The 19,172-nt window shown below is 41.1% G+C and overlaps 1 protein-coding gene across 1 annotated transcript; it reads left to right on the top strand.

Moving 5' to 3' along the window:
* Positions 1-441: 441 nt before the first annotated feature.
* Positions 442-18,295, top strand: LOC143319024 (sialoadhesin-like). Its single transcript, XM_076727582.1, has 19 exons — positions 442-493; positions 1,377-1,733; positions 1,874-2,089; positions 2,210-2,566; positions 2,788-3,015; positions 3,712-3,975; positions 4,806-5,069; positions 10,641-10,700; positions 12,564-12,920; positions 13,061-13,279; positions 13,400-13,756; positions 13,978-14,205; positions 14,902-15,165; positions 16,040-16,294; positions 16,889-17,149; positions 17,307-17,388; positions 17,498-17,568; positions 17,839-18,007; positions 18,114-18,295. The coding sequence occupies exons 1-19, from the start codon at positions 442-444 to the stop codon at positions 18,205-18,207; spliced, it is 4,155 nt and encodes a 1,384-aa protein (XP_076583697.1). The 3' UTR covers positions 18,208-18,295.
* The last annotated feature ends 877 nt before the right edge of the window (positions 18,296-19,172 follow it).

Genomic DNA, 19,172 nt, shown 5'->3' with positions numbered 1-19,172 from the left:
GAATCCAGTTTTTGTTCAATTTTGGTCAAATGTTTTAGTCAGTTTTCTCAGACAGTTTCATGACACTGTAATGGATTTTGAAGTATGCATTTAGTCAGTAGGCTGAGAATGTGTGACTGACGTACCGTACTTTTAGAAATCATATAAAAATGAATGCTTAAAGTGTGTTAGATAAAGTGCAACCAAACAATTATGTCTCCTCACAGGTCGTCCTATTTATTTTCTGCACACATGGCGCTGTGACTGGATGTACAGTGAAAGTGAAGCAGACCCTGTAGACATGGCACACTGCTCTCTTCATTTGCATACAACCCGGAGAAACACAAATACTGTGAAATGATTTGGTCCAACTTATATTCCTACTCATTGACCTGGGGGGTAATTTTTTTAACAAGACTCCTCTGAAATATAATTTGTTAAAAAACACACGGGGCACCCGACATGTGCCTGGCATGCACCAAGCAGGGGGAAAAACATCCAATGAGATGGGGCAGTGAGAGAGTTTGACTTGCACTTGCAGATGTGATTGGTTAAAAATGAAAACAACAACCAGGTTGTCTGTCCGAACACAGGCAACTTTTTCGTCTTGTCTTTAGTCATCAGGGCATGATGAACAGAGATGAGTCAGTATTGTGTCTTAGATGTCACAAGAATTTACTTGCTTTGGGAATTGCAATTGCTCTAAAAACCTGCAGTACTCTACCGTTCCAGCACCAAACAACAGACGGACAAGGTTAGCAACTAGCTGGTGAACATAGCGGCTTCTCGAGCTGATAAACATCCGGATATTTCCCCCAGTTGTCGTGACTATTTCTCTCTTTAGAATAATTCTATTCATATCACAAATATTTGGCCAGGCCTCAGAGCTCTGCATTTCTCTCCAGTTTCCATCCACACAGTTTCCATCCACCTCTCTATGATGTCCGGCCTCAGCGCTCCTTGACATTAACTGCAGAGATCATGTGTACACCTTTGACTTCCTGTAAAACTGAATGATTTGCAGATGTCTCCATACTTCTGTTCACTTTGGCCTGAACCAGAAATAACATTAAAACTTGATTGACAGTATGGACTTATTTTTACAACACAAAATATAAGACAAACATGTGATACAGAATAAGATTTCAGCTCAGTTCTAGTTAAGACAACAGAGACTGCAGTATTTCAATGTTTGTCCACGGTCCCCTCCCCATAAACATCTTGGTACAATGAATTTATCTTTGTCTCACAGTAACTTAAAGTCGGATGGCACGAAAGCCAAAGCAGTTTCTGGAAATGTAGCATCACACACTGAAGCCCCTCCATTACAAATCAAAGTCTGTCTGCTGATGTTGTTATGAGTGTGACTGTAGTTTCTGATGTGCTCTGTGTTACAGTGGTACAGGGTCAGAGGGACTGGGGAGTGACTTATGACTCTACTGAGATCTGTGCCTTAAAAGGATCGACAGTGGAAATACGCTGCACATACACATACCCATCCAGCAGAAACAGACTTTATACCAGAGTTCAAAACAAATTCTGGTTTACTAAACTCAGTAGAGCTGAACATGTGGATCTGAGAACAGACTCACAGTATTCAGGTCGTGTGGATTACAGGTGTAATAACAGTGACTGCACTCTGAGAATCACAGACCTGAGAGAGAGCGACTCAGCTGAGTACAAGTTCAGGTTCACAACAAACCAACCAGATGGAAGCTACACTGGTTCACCTGGAGTCACTTTGACTGTAACAGGTACGTCTTCATTTGTATGTTGATTAATTCCAAACGTTCAGCATCTAGAAAACAATAATATAAATGTGTCTGAATTTGCATGTGTGTATGTTGACAGTTTTGTCTGAATTAACGGTCCTGTTTCTGCCTCATGGATCCAGATCTCCAGGTGAAGGAACAAGGTTCAAATTCTGGCTGGATTTACTGTCACAGTGTTTGTTATCGACCTGATTATCCGTCCTACATCTGGTACAGAAATGGAGAGAAAATTCAGGGAAAAACATCGTCTTCTTATTATTATTCAAGCTCCCATAATTCTGCAGACAGTTTTTCCTGTGCTCTCAGTGGACATGAGGATTTCCCCTCTCCTTCAGTGTGTGAGTTCACTCCACAGTCTTCCACTGACATAACACCATGTGGTGGAGTTGTGTCACTACATGTACGTGTATTTAACCAAGTCTCATTTAAAAATGGTCAAAGATTGTTTTATCTTTCAGGTGTTCGTGGTGAAACCTGCAACAAAGTGACGTACACTCACAGAAACATCTGTGCATTCAAAGGCTCGTCAGTGGACATTTCCTGCACGTACAGCAGTCACAGTGATGATGTCACATCAAAGTTCTGGTTCAGTCCTGATCGTAGTCATCAGTGGCAGAATTCCTCACAGCCTGAGGACCTCAGAGAAGACTCCCAGTATGCAGGTCGTGTTCAGGTCCTTGAAACAGAGGGAGGACGCTCCACTCTGAGAATCACTGACCTGACAGAGAGTGATTCAGCTCAGTATCACTTCAAATTCAGAGTAGGAAGCTTTGAATGGAGGAGTAGTTTACCTGGAACAACTCTGACCGTCATAGGTACTGATCAACACAAACTGATGTTATACACACCAACACAGTATATTTAAAACACTTAACATGTTGACAGTGATCAATCATCATGAGTTCTCTGTTGTGTTGTTACTTCTGCTCTCTGCTGCTTCTTGAACTGTAACTGTTGTGTAGACGTGTGTGTACATCTGTTGTGGATTTCTTTTCGAACCAGTGATGATAATATTGTTTCTTGTTCTCATATCCAGCTCTGCAGGTTCAGGTGACCAGAATTAAAGTCTACAAGTTTTATACACAGGCAGAGCTGAAGTGTCACAGCAGCAGCCGTCCAGCTGGTCAAGTTTCCTACATCTGGGTCAAGAATGGACAGAAAATCACATGGGTGCAGATATCCTCTTATAAAGGCTTTTTTTATCCTAACGACATCATCTCTTGTGCTCTGAAAGGACATGAAACTTGCGTCTCTCCCTCAGTGTGTGAGTTTGCTGCACTGTGTCAGGACAGAAAACACACATACACACTGACATTACAACACAAATAGTTTCAGATATATGTCCTGATACAACACTCTGAAATTCTTTCCTGTTGTGTGAAATTTTTGTCATTCAGGAGTTTTAGAAGTATAAAATATGTTGTTGCTGCATTTAATGTTTTGGTGGTTATAATGTTTCTGTTGTTGAGATGCTTCAGTGCTTTTTATGATCTCATGGTCGATTGTTCTCAAGTGGAGTTCATTGATCAGTTTCTGAGAGAGACAGGATGGATGTTGTTAGTCTGTAACTTTTCATGTTTCACAGTAACATTTTAAAACGGAGTCACCAACTTCATCATTTATTCACAACAGAGTTGACAGACAGACCGTCTTAAACTTATAAACACGAAACTGGTTGGTAACATTTGCAAACTATTTTAACAAAACTAAAACAGGATCTGAACTCAAACAAGACTGAAGATTTACGTTAGAAATTATTAATGGCTTGTTATTGGCTGTCAGTTTCCAGCAGCAGGAGTCTAACCAGGGACAGCTCCAGGATCAGCACTCTGGACAGATGTTGTGACAAATACAAGGGATAATCAAGAAGAATCAAACAGAAAGAAATTTGAATGAAAACAGTCACTTGTCTGTGAGGACTTATTCTAATCTAAGTATTTCCTGTTGATCTCTTCTCCAGATGCTCCAAAGCCTCCCTCTGTGTCAGTGAGTCCCTCTGGTGACATCGTGGAGGGCAGTTCAGTGACTCTGACCTGTAGCAGTGATGCTAACCCAGCAGCTAATTATACCTGGTACAAGGAGAATGTAAACGTCAAAGCTCTCAGTGAAGAAGCACAGTTTGTCTTCAGTTCCATCCAGTCCTCTGACTCTGGAGAGTATTACTGTGCAGCTGAGAACGAGCTGTGGAGGAGAACATCTAAACACATCTCTATTGATGTGAAATGTGAGTCAAACAGCTTATTGAAAAATAACAAATCTGTCCAGTTTTTACTGATCGTACCTACTTTCTTCATCTCGACTGTCTTCATATTCACAATCTGCCGTGATTCCCTGAGCAGCTCCAGGAGATTTACGCTCGTGCTGTAAACAAGGAAGAGAGGGTGAAAGCATCGTTTGTAGGAGCAGCACAGAATCAGCAGGTGGAGATGGAGCAAACCTCAGTGACATCCAATCATATGAGTTCCTCTCATCCTCGTTAGCGCTGAATTTAGGTTTCATGAAAATTCCTGTCTGTGTGTCCTGATGGGAAACTGATATTAAAATAGTGTGTAAATACTGTATAAATACTGTGACCCTGTGAATTTGCATATAAGCAGAAACAAGGAAAACTCCCTGTAATAATCCTCTTGACACAATGAAGAAAATGTTGTGATTCTCTCCAGGAAATGAGGTTTGGACAATTGCTCAAATTTGATTTCCCCTGACAGCTTTGACTTAGGATTCATCCTGATGGTGACCACTGTGCAGGACTGTACTGTGATTTCATAGTAGAGCTTGAACTGTGTGTGTCTAACATCTCTCCTCTTGTGTGAGGTGAAAAGCACAGGACATCAATCAGCTGTTAGATACTTGGCCAAGCTTGACACTCTGAAAGATTTCATGTCTCTGGTGCTGTGCCAGTGTGAACTTGTATGCAGCGCCTCTCTAATCAAAATCATGAAAGTTACGGTGCTCCAAAATTTGAGGTCTGAGCTGCACATTGCGCCACAAACTGTGAAATAATATTTAATAATGATTAATGTAGTCCCAAATTTCCTTTCTGGGTTTTTCCAGACTTTGCTCCAAAGCTTCCCTCTGTGTCAGTGAGTCCCTCTGGTGAGATTGTGGAGGGCAGTTCAGTGACTCTGAGCTGCAGCAGTGATGCTAACCCAGCAGCTAATTATACCTGGTACAAGGAGAATGAAGACACATCAAAAGCATCGGGACAGAACTTCACCATCACTGACTTCAGAGCTGAACACAGTGGGAATTATTACTGCGAAGCTCAGAACAAAATAGGACGTCATAACTCCACCATGTATCTCCTTGTTGTGACAGGTAGGTGCTTCCATGACTCTTAATGACTGATTAACAGACAGTATCACCTGGTAAACTGATTCACGGTTCAAACCCTGCTAATGAGGTCCAGTACAGTATATCTAATAACATCTATCTCCCTCCTTCAAGGGAAATCAACGATGATGATAAATATCATCAGGTTGACTCTGGTGGTTGTGATACTGATTCCTCTGCTTCTGATCTGTCTGTGGACGAGGTGAAACTATGACAATGAATCAGTTCCATCACTGATCTTTTACTTTGAATATTTCTTTCAGAATTTTCAAATAAACTTCTTACTGGTTTCTTTGTTTTTGGATGCAATTCAGGAAGAAGAAAATTCTGAACTCCACAGCTGAAGCAAATGAACCCATAGAGACTATGGAGGTGAGGGAGATTCATGGCCACACTGACAGAACTTACTCTACCAGAGGATTATCATTTTTTAAATTCAGAGGCACTCATTTTGTTCTTATAAGGTCATAAAAACAATTTGCATATAATTAAATTACTACTGTGTTTCTTGATGGCACAATGTGTAAGATACAGCCAGAATTTAGTTTAAAACATTCAAAAAATGAACATTATCAACAAAATGTGAAGAAGTAACAGTTCTGACGGTGCATCAAAAACTCCATCACATGTTGCAGAGATATCTAGAGAAGTTAGCATACTAACCAGCTAGCTGCAGCCTGTCCTGTCTCCACAAGCTCTCAGTCCAGGCAGGCTCTGTCAGCTAAAAGGGCCACTAGCTGCACGGCTAACAGCCAAAGACGGCGTTAGCAAAGAGCACAGTGAGCAGCAGTTAGTTACTCTGGTGATTTGCTGCCCACTCTTTGTTTGGAGTGACCAGTTCTTGTACCTTTAATCGAAAACACCGATGTGTATTGAGTCCATTCACACATTTTCCAGCCACATTTTCTGCAGAGGTCTTTTCTACCTTTAAACAGATCTGAGTACATATTAATATCAAATCTAATCATGTCCAGATTCCATTTGAAGCCTCTCACTCTCATCTTGTTGTCTGTCCCCATCAGCTGGAGTCTGATCCCAATTATACGAACGTCTCAGCCACGAACAGCATCACTGCAGCGTGTAGCAGAAGACTGGAGTAGAATGCAAGCTTTATTTTTACCTGTGTAGGTATTGCAACATGCTATTTTAGATATTCATGTGATAAACTGTTTTTAAGAAATAGTGTCACATCACACCTGTCCTGACAGAGAAGGCCAATAAAATTTGTTTGAAACAGTGTTGAACTGGCAGCACAATACTTCACAGCATGTACAGTATATATTTGAATACAGCGGACTCCCACATGAGCCAAGTTCTGACACACTTCGCTTGCTGTAAACATTTTTCAAGAATTGCAGTGAGGGCGACAGTGTGCAGAAGGTTTTGGATTTCAGCTTTAAACAAACTCTTTTTGTACTACTTATTCAGACTAAAGTTTGTATTGATCAGAAATGAACTCAAATACAACATGAATCAGTTTGTTTGCTTTGACGTCTCACTTTCCCATTTTTTGTCCATCAGTAAAACTTAATGTAATAAACTGGTGATGCACATCCTAAAACAACAAACAATTCCCTGATGAGATCAAGCTGATTTACCAGTTTGCCTTGATGAGACAAGAATGGAAATTAATAGAAAAGCAAGCTCACAAACACTCCTAAACTTCATCAGCCGACTAAACCTGAAGGCAGATCTCCTTACCAATAAGACATTTGCACATGAGGAGATTAAGATTAAGATTAAGATCTTTACTGAGACTGGAAACACTGGTGGGTCACTCACAGAGCTTCAACAATAAATGTAAATGCAGTGGTAGAAAACGTGACTCATCTGTGGGAAGTTATTCTGGTCAGCTTGTCTGATCACAGAATCTATAACAGTTCCATGTCTTGGTTAGTTGTGCAATATTTCAGAAGCAGCAATGACGTTGCAAACCTTCAGTTGGGTGTTGCCTGCCTCTGAATGGTGAATGTCAATGTTCAAATCCCTTTTCAACTGCACCCCATGTTAACTTCCAGTAAGCGTCCCATACAGGTGGACGATATCCCTGTTTGCTGTAGTGTCACCATGTCTCATAGATGCATTATAAAAACATATCTCCAACAGATATAGGCCTGTCATAGCTTTATTTTTTGTCTCAAGAATTTTTTTTTCAGTTCATGAATGAACCTCAAATCGTGTCCCGTTTGGACCTGTGAGGTAGTTGTTTTTTTTTCTTCCAATTGTCAAGAATCACTTCAAAACCACACAGCCAGCTGGACACGCATGACAGGAGCACGTCATCCCAGCACCAGGGAAGGCAGCGTTTCCACTGACGGCTCTGCATTCAGGCCAGCACCTGCTGCAGGTCCTCTACCTCCAGCTTCCAGCATGCACATGTGTAAAATCAAGACAGTTCAGTGTTTTATTAAATTCATTCCTAAAATATTTTTACTGCGTGTGTCTTTCTCCAAGTGGTACATTGAGAGACAGGAGATGATATTGCTGTATCTGACGTTCATGTTAATGAACAATGTTAACTTTAACTGAGAGAAACTGAGAAAGTGATTTCATCTTTAAGAAGTTTATGTGGAAAAAAAGAAACGCAAATTAAATAGTATTATGTGATATTATTTTAAAAGTACCATATTTATTTAACTAAATGTTCCCAGTCTTTTACACATGTGACAAATTGCCCGGGGCAATGTTTCAGAAATTCATGAGCTGCCAGCAGTTCCACCAAACACACATTTCCCGTCTAAACTTCTCAGATACTCTAGTTTAAACAATAGTTTGAGGCTTAAGCAGGCAAATGTATCCAATATTTCACACACAAAAAAAAAAATACTGAATACATATTTGTGAGGAAGAACCTTGTCTGTCCTTCTTTTCTCCCCATTAATCATCTCATGATCCTTGAGATTTATTTTGAGCATCAAGAGGAGGCCCAACTCCTAGGTTGGGAACAGCAGTCTGTTGGTGTCGCCGGCTGTGATGCTGCTCCCCCAGCAAACTGCAGCAAAGAAGAGTCCGCTGGCAACAACAGACCGGTAAAAGATCTCCAACATCTTGCTGCAAACGTTGAATGATCTGAGACTCCTCAGGAAATAGATTCTGCTCATCCCCTTCTTGTAAACAGCATTGATGTTAGTTTTCCAGTTCAGTCTGTTGTCGAGGTGCACTCCAAGGTATTTATAATCCTCAACCACTGTGACATTCTCCCCCAGAATACGCAGTGGTTGTGTGGTCGTCCTGTTCCTTCTGAAATCGATAACCATCTCTCCGTCTTGGCCACGTAAAGCAGCAGATGATTTCTACCAGACCTTTCCACAAAACCATCCACCAGCGCTCTGTATTCCTCCTGTCGTCCATCCTTTATACACTCCACCACCGTTGAGTCATCCGAAAACTTCTGTAGGTGGCACGATGTAGAGTTGTACTGACTCCCATCACTCGTAGCTTCTCACCCAGGAGCAGCGGCTGAATGGTATTAAATGCACTGGAGAAATCAAAGAAAGTAATCCTCACAGTGCTGCCGCTACAGTCCAGGTGGGAGTGAGCACGCTGCAGCAGGTGCATGATGGCGTCGTCCACACCCAGACGGGGTTGATAGGCGAACCGTAGAGGGTCCAGTGATGATTTCACCTATGGTCGGAGGTGGGCCAAGACCAGCCTCTCCAGCACCTTCATCATGAATGATGTGAGGGCGACGGGCCGGTGGTCTTTGGAGCCAGATGGAGATGTTTTCTTTGGAACAGGAACCATGCAGGACGTCTTCCACAGCACCGGGACTCTCTGCAGGCTCAGGCTCAGGTTGAAGAGGTGACCCAGGATCACGGACAGCTGGCTGGCACAAATCCTCGGGACTCTGGAACTAATGCCGCCAGGGCCAGCAGCCTTGCCCAGGTGCAGCATCTCCAGCTGTCTTGGCCCGCAGTCAGGCAGGGGATGGTGCTAGTGGAGGGGGTGCTGTGGGAGATGGTGGGGGATGTGGGAGTTGAGTCCAAGGGAGGTGTGTGGATAGTGGGGAGGTGTGAAGTGGCGGGGTAATGCAGGGCCGCTCCTGGCTGTGAGCTAAACCTGTTGAAAAAGTGGTTTAGTTCATTGGTCTGTCTCTTGCTTTGAGCCCCATGAATACTCATAATACAGCATTTTACATTGTAGTTAATTAGATGAAGGATGAGAGTACTTTATCCACCCCTGACTAATTTCCTGTGCAATGTATTTTCATTATGAATGACCTCACTTCCCCTTTCTGTTTAGCACCATGGGTTTCTCACGACCACTCCTTTTCTCAGTAGCCCACAGCAATACAACCTGTTCTTTGCTACTGCAGTGACTGATAGAAAAAAATCAAAAATAGTTTCATCCTTCAGATGTTGGTGGTGGTTCATGCAAAAGAATGACTCACACTGCAGTATCTGGAAGTATCTGTGCTGCCAAAGGCTCATCAGTGGACATTTCTTCCATGTACAAAAGTTATAAAGACAATGTTCAGTCAAAACTCTGGTTCAGTCCTCATGCACTTCACACACTTGCCACGTTTTAATATAGAGACAGTCTTAACTGGTGCACTGAGAGAAACATTTCCTGTCTGTTGTATCAGAAGGGGATGACAATGATTCGTGTTTATGCTGGCTGTGGCAGCTTCATTTCCCCAGCGTGGGATCAATAAAGCTTTATCTTATCTTATATGTTGGCTTCTTAATTCACTGGAACACAGTTGGTCATTAATTGCTCATGAACTGAACTGACAGATAAAAATCACTAACATATACTTGCCTTCATGTGTTTCCCACCGTACACACTATTAACTACAACTGAACAAAAGAACAATAGCAGGAGAGAACTTTGCGTTAAACATTCTCATGTGCATTTGAGATCAAATCAAATCGCACGACACAAGTTTGAGTTACATGGTTTTATCATCTTTCAACAATTCAGCCAATAGAATCTGTTCAAAGTGGACACAATGACCTGAAAGCTCCACATTTCACACCATGTTTTAAATAAGCTGAAGACAAGCTTCCCTTTCTAGAGAAAAACAGCAGAAACATGGGGAAAGCATGAATAAAAATTGTCTGCTGACAGAACAGGGAAAATTTACTTAGCGAGAGTTCTTGAACAAATAAAAATATCTCATCTCAAAGAATCCAGACGTACCTTTAAGGTAGAGCATCCAGACTAAAAACGACCACATTTGTCTGGATACAAAGAAATTCTGAGTTCTAAATTGTATTAAGATTTTTGTATTTAATATTCAGACTAAAATTTGTATTTATCAGAAATGAACTCTGTAAACAGACGCTGTCAACAGTCATTTTGAGAAGTTCATGTGTTTATTTATTCACTTCAACAATTCATCTGTCCAATAGTCAAAAATGCCCAAGAAATTACTTGAAAAAAAAAGGAAGGAAGTCACATCATTTCTTTACTCTTCAGTGTCTGTTAACACATCCCACAAAGAGATGAAGTGTCTTCAAAGACCAGACGTCCCTTTTTCATGTAGAGATGTTCATTGTGATTAACTGACATACATTATTTGTCATGTATGTGATTTAACAGAGACGTGAGGAGAAGCTATGAGTTCTACAGCAGCAGTGAGTGGATTTGTTGTCTTCCTTCTCTCTGTACAAGGTACTGTTCATCTACATTTATATTGTAGGTTAGTTCACACACTTCAGACATTCAGAGGAAGGTGAGTTAGATTTGATGTGTGATGTTATGAAGTCCCTGCAGCACCAGACACTCCTTAGACTGAAGTCTTCACAGGACACCACAGAGATGTGTTTGTTTTTAACACCAGCAGCATCTCCGCACACTTGAACACACCTGAACGTTATAAACTTTAAAAACAGAGGTACTGTGTACAATTAAAGACAGTAAAGCATTGTTAATTTTGACAAGAATTTTAAATTTAGTTTTAGTTTTAGTCGCTTAACTGAAAATTGTAGTTGGTTTAAGTCACATTTTCGTCTTTTATTCAGTTTTCGTCAAAATTTAGTCCGTGAAATCCAGTTTTTGTTCAATTTTAGTCAAATGTTTTAGTCACAGTTTTCTCAGACAGTTTCATGATGCTGTAATGGATTTTGAAGTATGCATTTAGTCAGTAGGCTGAGAATGTGTGACTGACGTACCGTACTTTTAGAAATCATATAAAAATGAATGCCTAAAGTGTGTTAGATAAAGTGCAACCAAACAATTATGTTTCCTCACAGGTCGTCCTATTTATTTTCTGCACACATGGCGCTGTGACTGGATGTACAGTGAAAGTGAAGCAGACCCTGTAGACATGGCACACTGCTCTCTTCATTTGCATACAACCCGGAGAAACACAAATACTGTGAAATGATTTGGTCCAACTTATATTCCTATTCATTGACCTGGGGGGTGATTTTTTTAACAAGACTCCTCTGAAATATAATTTGTTAAAAAACACACAGGGCACCCGACATGTGCCTGGCATGCACCAAGCAGGGGGAAAAACATCCAATGAGATGGGGCAGTGAGAGAGTTTGACTTGCACTTGCAGATGTGATTGGTTAAAAATGAAAACAACTACCAGGTTGTCCGCCTGAATACAGGCAGGGCATGATGAACAGAGATGAGTCAGTATTGTGTCTTTGATGTCACAAGAATTTACTTCCTTTGGGAATTGCAATTGCTCTAAAAACCCAGAGTACTCTACTGTTCCAGCACCAAACAACAGACGGACAAGGTTAGCAACTAGCTGGTGAACACAGCGGCTTCTCGAGCTGATAAACATCCAGATATTTCCCCCAGTTGTCGTGACTATTTCTCTCTTTAGAATAATTCTGTTCATATCACAAATACTTGGCCAGGCCTCAGTGCTCTGCATTTCTCTGCAGTTTCCATCCACACTCTGCAGCAGCATGACCACAGGAAGTTAAGAAGAAGATGTTAAAGTTTTTTCACACCCTTTGAATGTTTAATCTTCAGCTTTTTCTTATCCTGTTCAGTAAACACTGTGTTGAAGCACACAGTTTCAATACACTGCTGTTCCTTCACTGCAGCCTCTCTATGATGTTCGGCCTCAGCGCTCCTTGACATTAACTGCAGAGATCATGTGTACACCTTTGACTTCCTGTAAAACTGAATGATTTGCAAATGTCTCCATACTTCTGTTCACTTTGGCCTGAACCAGAAACAACATTAAAACTTATTTACAGTATGGACTTATTTTTACAACACAAAATATAAGACAAACATGTGATACAGAATAAGCTTTCAGCTCAGTTCTAGTTAAGACAACGGAGACTGCAGTATTTCAATGTTTGTCCACGGCCCCCTCCCCATAAACATCTTGGTACAATGAGATTATCTTTGTCTCACAGTAACTTAAAGTCGGATGGCACGAGAGCCAAAGTCGTTTCTGGAAATGTAGCATCACACACTGAAGCCCCTCCACTACAAATCAAAGTCTGTCTGCTGATGTTGTTATGAGTGTGACTGTAGTTTCTGATGTGCTCTGTGTTACAGTGGTACAGGGTCAGAGGGGCTGGGGAGTGACTTATGGCTCTACTAAGACCTGTGCCTTAAAAGGATCGACAGTGGAAATACGCTGCACATACACATACCCATCCAGCGGAAACAGACCTTATACTGAAGTTCAAAACAAATTCTGGTTTACTGAACTCAGTAGAGCTGAACCTGTGGATCTGAGAACAGACTCACAGTATTCAGGTCGTGTGGAGTACAGTTATAATAACAATGACTGCACTCTGAGAATCACAGACCTGAGAGAGAGCGACTCAGCTAAGTACAAGTTCAGGTTCACAACAAACCAACCAGATGGAAGCTACACTGGTTCACCTGGAGTCACTTTGAATGTAACAGGTACGTCTTCATTTGTATGTTGATTAATTCCAAATGTTCAGCATCTAGAAAACCATAATATAAATGTGTCTGAACTTGCATGTGTGTATGTTGACAGTTTTGTCTGAATTAACGCTCCTGTTTCTTCCTCATGGATCCAGATCTCCAGGTGAAGGAACACGGTTCAAATTCTGGCTGGATTTACTGTCAGAGAGTTTGTTATCTACCTGATCGTTCTTCCTACATCTGGTACAGAAATGGAGAGAAAATTCAGAGAGAATCATCTTCTTCTTCTTATTATTATTCAAGATCCCATAAGCCTGCAGACAGTTATTCCTGTGCTCTCAGTGGACATGAGGATTTCCCCTCTCCTTCAGTGTGTGAGTTCACTCCACAGTCTTCTACTGACATAACACCATGTGGTGGAGCTGTGTCACTACATGTACGTGTATTTCACCAAGTCTTACTTAAAAATGGTCAAAGATTGTTTTTTCTTCCAGGTGTTCGTGGTGAAACCTGCAACAAAGTGACGTACACTCACAGAAACATCTGTGCATTCAAAGGCTCGTCAGCGGACATTTCCTGCACGTACAGCAGTCACAGTGATGATGTCACATCAGAGTTCTGGTTCAGTCCTGATCGTAGTCATCAGTGGAAGAATACCTCACAGCCTGAGGACCTCAGAGAAGACTCCCAGTATGCAGGTCGTGTTCAGGTCCTTGAAACAGAGGGAGGACGCTCCACTCTGAGAATCACTGACCTGACAGAGAGTGATTCAGCTCAGTATCACTTCAAATTCAGAGCAGGAAGCTTTGAATGGAGGAGTAGTTTACCTGGAACAACTCTGACCGTCATAGGTACTGATCATCACAAACTGATGTTATACACACCAACACAGTATATTTAAAACACTGAACATGTTGACAGTGATCAATCATCATGAGTTCACTGTTGTGTTGTTACTTCTGCTCTCTGCTACTTCTTGAACTGTAACTGTTGTGTAGACGTGTGTGTACATCTGTTGTGGATTTCTTTTCGAACCAGTGATGATAATATTGTTTCTTGTTCTCATATCCAGCTCTGCAGGTTCAGGTGACCAGAATAAAAGTCCACCAGTCTTATACACAGGCAGAGCTGAAGTGTCACAGCAGCTGCCATCCAGCTGGTCAAGTTTCCTACATCTGGTTCAAGAATGGAGAGGAAATCACAAGGACGCAGATATCCTCTTATAAAGGCTGGTTTTATCTTGGAGACATCATCTCTTGTGCTCTGAAAGGACATGAAACTTGTGTCTCTCCCTCAGTGTGTGAGTTTGCTGCACTGTGTCAGGACAGAAAACACACATACACACTGACATTACAACACAAATAGTTTCAGATATATGTCCTGATACAACACTCTGAAATTCTTTCCTGTTGTGTGAAATTTTTGTCGTTCGGGAGTTTTAGGAGTATAAAATATGTTGTTGCTGCATTTAATGTTTTGGTGGTTATAATGTTTCTGTTGTTGAGATGCTTCAGTGCTTTTTATGATCTCATGGTCGATTGCTCTTAAGTGGAGTTCATTGATCAGTTTCTAAGAGAGACAGGATGGATGTTATCAGTCTGTAACTTTTCATGTTTCACAGTAACATTTTAAAACAGAGTCACCAGCTTCATCATTTATTCACGACAGAGTCGACAGACAGACCGTCTTAAACTTACAAACATGAAACTGGTTGGTAACATTTGCAAACTATTCAAACAAAACTAAAACAGGATCTGAACTCAAACAAGACTGAAGATTAACGTTAGAAATTATTAATGGCTTGTTATTGGCTGTCAGTTTCCAGCAGCAGGAGTCTAACCAGGGACAGCTCCAGGATCAGCACTCTGGACAGATGTTGTGACAAATACAAGGGATAATCAAGAAGAATCAAACAGAAAGAAATTTGAATGAAAACAGTCACTTGTCTGTGAGGACTTATTCTAATCTAAGTAATTCCTGTTGATCTCTTCTCCAGATGCTCCAAAGCCTCCCTCTGTGTCAGTGAGTCCCTCTGGTGACATCGTGGAGGGCAGTTCAGTGAATCTGAGCTGTAGCAGTGATGCTAACCCAGCAGCTAATTATACCTGGTACAAGGAGAATGTAAACGTCAAAGCTCTCAGTGAAGAAGCACAGTTTGTCTTCAGGTCCATCCAGTCCTCTGACTCTGGAGAGTATTACTGTGCAGCTGAGAACGAGCTGGGGAGGAGAACATCTGAACACATCTCTATTAATGTGAAATGTGAGTCAAACAGCTTATTGAAAAATAACAAATCTGTCCAGATTTTACTGATCGTATCTACTTTCTTCAGCTCGACTGTCTTCATATTCACAATCTGCCGTGATTCACTGAGCAGCTCCAGGAGATTTACGCTCGTGCTGTAAACAAGGAAGAGAGGGTGAAAGCATCGTTTGTAGGAGCAGCACAGAATCAGCAGGTGGAGATGGAGCAAACCTCAGTGACATCCAATCATATGAGTTCCTCTCATCCTCGTTAGAGCTGAATTTAGGTTTCATGAAATTTCCTGCCTGTGAGTACTGATGGGAAACTGATATTAAAATAGTGTGTAAACACTGTATAAATACTGTGACCCTGTGAATTTGCATATAAGCAGAAACAAGGAAAACTCCCTGTAATAATCCTCTTGACACAATGAAGAAAATGTTGTGATTCTCTCCAGGAAATGAGGTTTGGACTATTCATGAAGATTTCATGTCTCTGGTGCTGTGCCAACGTGAACTTGTATGCAGCACCTCTCTAATCAAAGCCATGAAAGTTGCAGTGCACTTGCCGAAATTTGAGGTCCGAGCTGCACATTGCTTCACAAACTGTGAAATAATGTTTTGTCCAACACCTGAGTAGATTTTGAGTCACTTTAATTTCTTTGTTCTGCTTGTGAAAGGCCACCAAGTGTATTAACAGGAAAGGGCCATGAAGAGGACACATGTGGCCACATGTCATGTACAAGTCTATTGGTCATTACTATAACCACCTGGCTTTGTCGAGGTGGCAATGGCCTCTAAATATTTGCATTGCTCCTCCTAGCTTGTGGCTGTCCATGCCTTAAAACAGGCCTGTAAACAAAGATTTAAGTTGTCTCTCTTTTGTCCATCAGATGCTCCAAAGCTTCCCTCTGTGTCAGTGAGTCCCTCTGGTGACATCGTGGAGGGCAGTTCAGTGACTCTGAGCTGTAACAGTGATGCTAACCCAGCAGCTAATTATACCTGGTACAAGGAGAATCAAACACTGACTTCACAAGGCATTTATGGTTTCACCTCTGTCAGCATAGAGGACAGTGGGATGTATCACTGCACGTCTGAGAACAAATACGGCAAGACCACCTCCACATCTATACGTGTAGATGTTCAGTGTAAGTACAAAATATCAGCAAATCACTTCAGCACTCAGTACAAACAGCAGATGTAAACGTCTGTTAAGCTTAGGCCGACAGAAACAACGTCATGTTCTAATACAGCATCACAAGTAGTTTAAAGAGTAGTTTCCCTCTCTGTCATAATACTATAATCACATGGCATTTGTAGGTTTCTGTAATCATTCCTCCTGTCCATGTTGGCTGTGAAGTGATACCTTTGTAGAGTAAGAAATATCAAAATCCAGTGTCCAGTTCTGAGGCTTCAGCAGTCTGAGTCACACAAATCAACTATAACTTCTTAAATCACAGTCATTTTAGTACCACATGCCCTTTCTGGCTTTTTCCAGACAGTGTTTCCTTGCTGAGCTGCAGCAGACGGATTAGCCTTATTGGTGATCACAGCACTCCACATGTTACTCTGTGATGGGGTCACGTAGCTTTCTGTACACACATCATAGAGATAAAACAGAAGCATTATTCTAATTTGTGGAAATACTGCATTTAAAAATTTGATCTCCATATTTCAAATAGTCACTCATCTGTAATAGCATATTCTAATCTTTAAGTCATGCATGTCTGTATCTTCTCCAGATGCTCCAAAGCCTCCCTCTGTGTCAGTGAGTCCCTCTGGTGAGATCGTGGAGGGCAGTTCAGTGACTCTGAGCTGCAGCAGTGATGCTAACCCAGCAGCTAATTATACCTGGTACAAGGAGAATGAGGTCTCACCAACAGCATCAGGACAGAACTTCACCATCACTGACTTCAGAGCTGAACACAGTGGGAATTATTACTGTGAAGCTCAGAACAAAATAGGACATCATAACTCCACCATATATCTGCCTGTTGTACCAGGTAAGTCTTGCTTATTAAGCTGGATACACACCCATCAACTTTGATATCATCTTAACCATCTAGTTAAACAAGCCAGTCGAAGTAATGCTAATGGACACAAACAACCTGTGATTCCTTAGTTAATCATCAGTGTTTCCATCTGATTGCTGTTTCCCAGGTTCAATGAAATCAGTAGCTGCTGGAACATTCTCTGTTGTTTTTCTGGCCATCATATTCCTCTGTGCCTTCCTATTCATCAGGTGAGAAGTTCATTTTATTACTGCATTTATATTTAGTAATGGATCTTAACAACAGTCAGTTCGCTTCATTTGATGATTCATTGGTTTGTTCATTCGCTCCCTGAACCAGAAAAAAGAGGACTTTGAAACAAACTACAGAGCGACCAGACAACAAAGCACAGGTGAGGAAGAAGAGCTCAGGTAGTTCAGACTCTCACATTACTTCAAGTCCCTCTTTGGAGACTTTATTCACACAAACCAAACCTTCTGTTTCAGTCACCCTCTCATTTTATCCTGTTCATTTCCACTTGATAAATGTACAACAACCTTCTCACCCTTTATTCTGTGGTACAGACCCAAATGACTCTCAAGCTAAGTAAGTGTTCTTGTCTATGCAATGTTCACTCCTTCAGCTAAACATGGCTTCAGTGTGCGACAACCCGTCGGTTGCAGTCCACAGACGACCAGCAGGGGATCAAGATGAACTTTTCTATGCCAGCATAAACTTCTCTGCAAACCAAGAAGATTCTCTCTACTCCAACATCAGGCAAGCTCAGCCCAACAGACATATGGAGGAGAAGGATGAGGACACTGTGGAGTACACTGCTGTCCACTTTAAGAGTGCCAGTGTGTCCCCAGAGTGAGTCCATGACAATTTTTCTTCGCTACACAAAGTTTGAAACAGTTACTTCACTCTTTTATTGCTGTTCTTTAAATGCCATTGTTGTGTGTTTTTTCATTCACAGATCAAGACGTCAAGATGCTGCGGAGGATTCATCTGCACTGTACAGCACAGTCGCCAAAAAACCAAGAGTGTATGAACACAACCCGGATATGTGATCTATTCCTTACAGTGTTAAAGCAGGTGTGCACAGTGACTTTCAAATGCATCTGTCAGGACTGACCAGGTCAACAGGTGCAGCGCAAAGACGCCGGGAAAAATCCAACATATAGCAGCAAACTTAGCTTCTCTCAGCTATTCAGTAAACTAGTAAATCAATAATGTATTGTAAAGTATACAATAGAAATTTGTAATTTATAAATCTGAATGTGGATAAAAATGTTACTAAGGAGCAATATTTCACTGTCTAGATTTTTTTAAGTAGGTTTAATTCTGGGTTTTAATCATTGGTTTCAGCATGTCCTTCAAAAGTATTATGTTAAATGATATTTGTTTAATATGTTTGTCATTTTGATATATGTTATTCATTTTCTGCCTTTGATTTTATAATCTTTACTTACTTTTAGTTTTGCATTGTACATGTTTTGCTTTTGCTTCTTGTCATTCAGTTTTCTTTTGGCTGTATTTGCTTTTTATACTATTATAATTTTTTTTTCTTTACGTTGTTATTATCACTGTGAACACTTGTGCACTTATGCAGATGATATCTCATCTTTTCTCTAGAAATTGCACTGTGTATGATTGTGTATGTAAGAGATAAATCTGCTCATGCAAAGTCTGGCTGTGTTGATCTTCTTCCTAGTCAATCCCCCAGGATAAACCATGGCACTGATGGTCTTGGATCAACATAAACAGAAAATCAGTTTTGCAGTTTTTTCTTCCTATTTAAATTAGCATCTTTACAGTCATCCATGGTGTTCATTTCTGTATTAGTCATGGCCTCGGAGCCAGAATGCCTTTTAGGGGTAGTCCTTACCCCACAGAATAATTTTAATTGATAGCTTCAATATCTCTCTGTCCCAGTAAAACCAGTCCACTCAGCCTCAGGAAGCACTCCTTCACAAGTCCTCCTCCTGAAGGAGGTTTTCGGGTTCTTAGCTATTAACTTGATAGAAAGGAAAAA

Source organism: Chaetodon auriga, chromosome 4 (genome assembly GCF_051107435.1).
Source record: "Chaetodon auriga isolate fChaAug3 chromosome 4, fChaAug3.hap1, whole genome shotgun sequence".
Lineage (NCBI taxonomy): Eukaryota > Metazoa > Chordata > Actinopteri > Chaetodontiformes > Chaetodontidae > Chaetodon > Chaetodon auriga.
The sequence above is the reverse complement of the archived record's forward strand: the minus strand, read 5'-3'. Positions and strand labels throughout refer to the sequence as shown.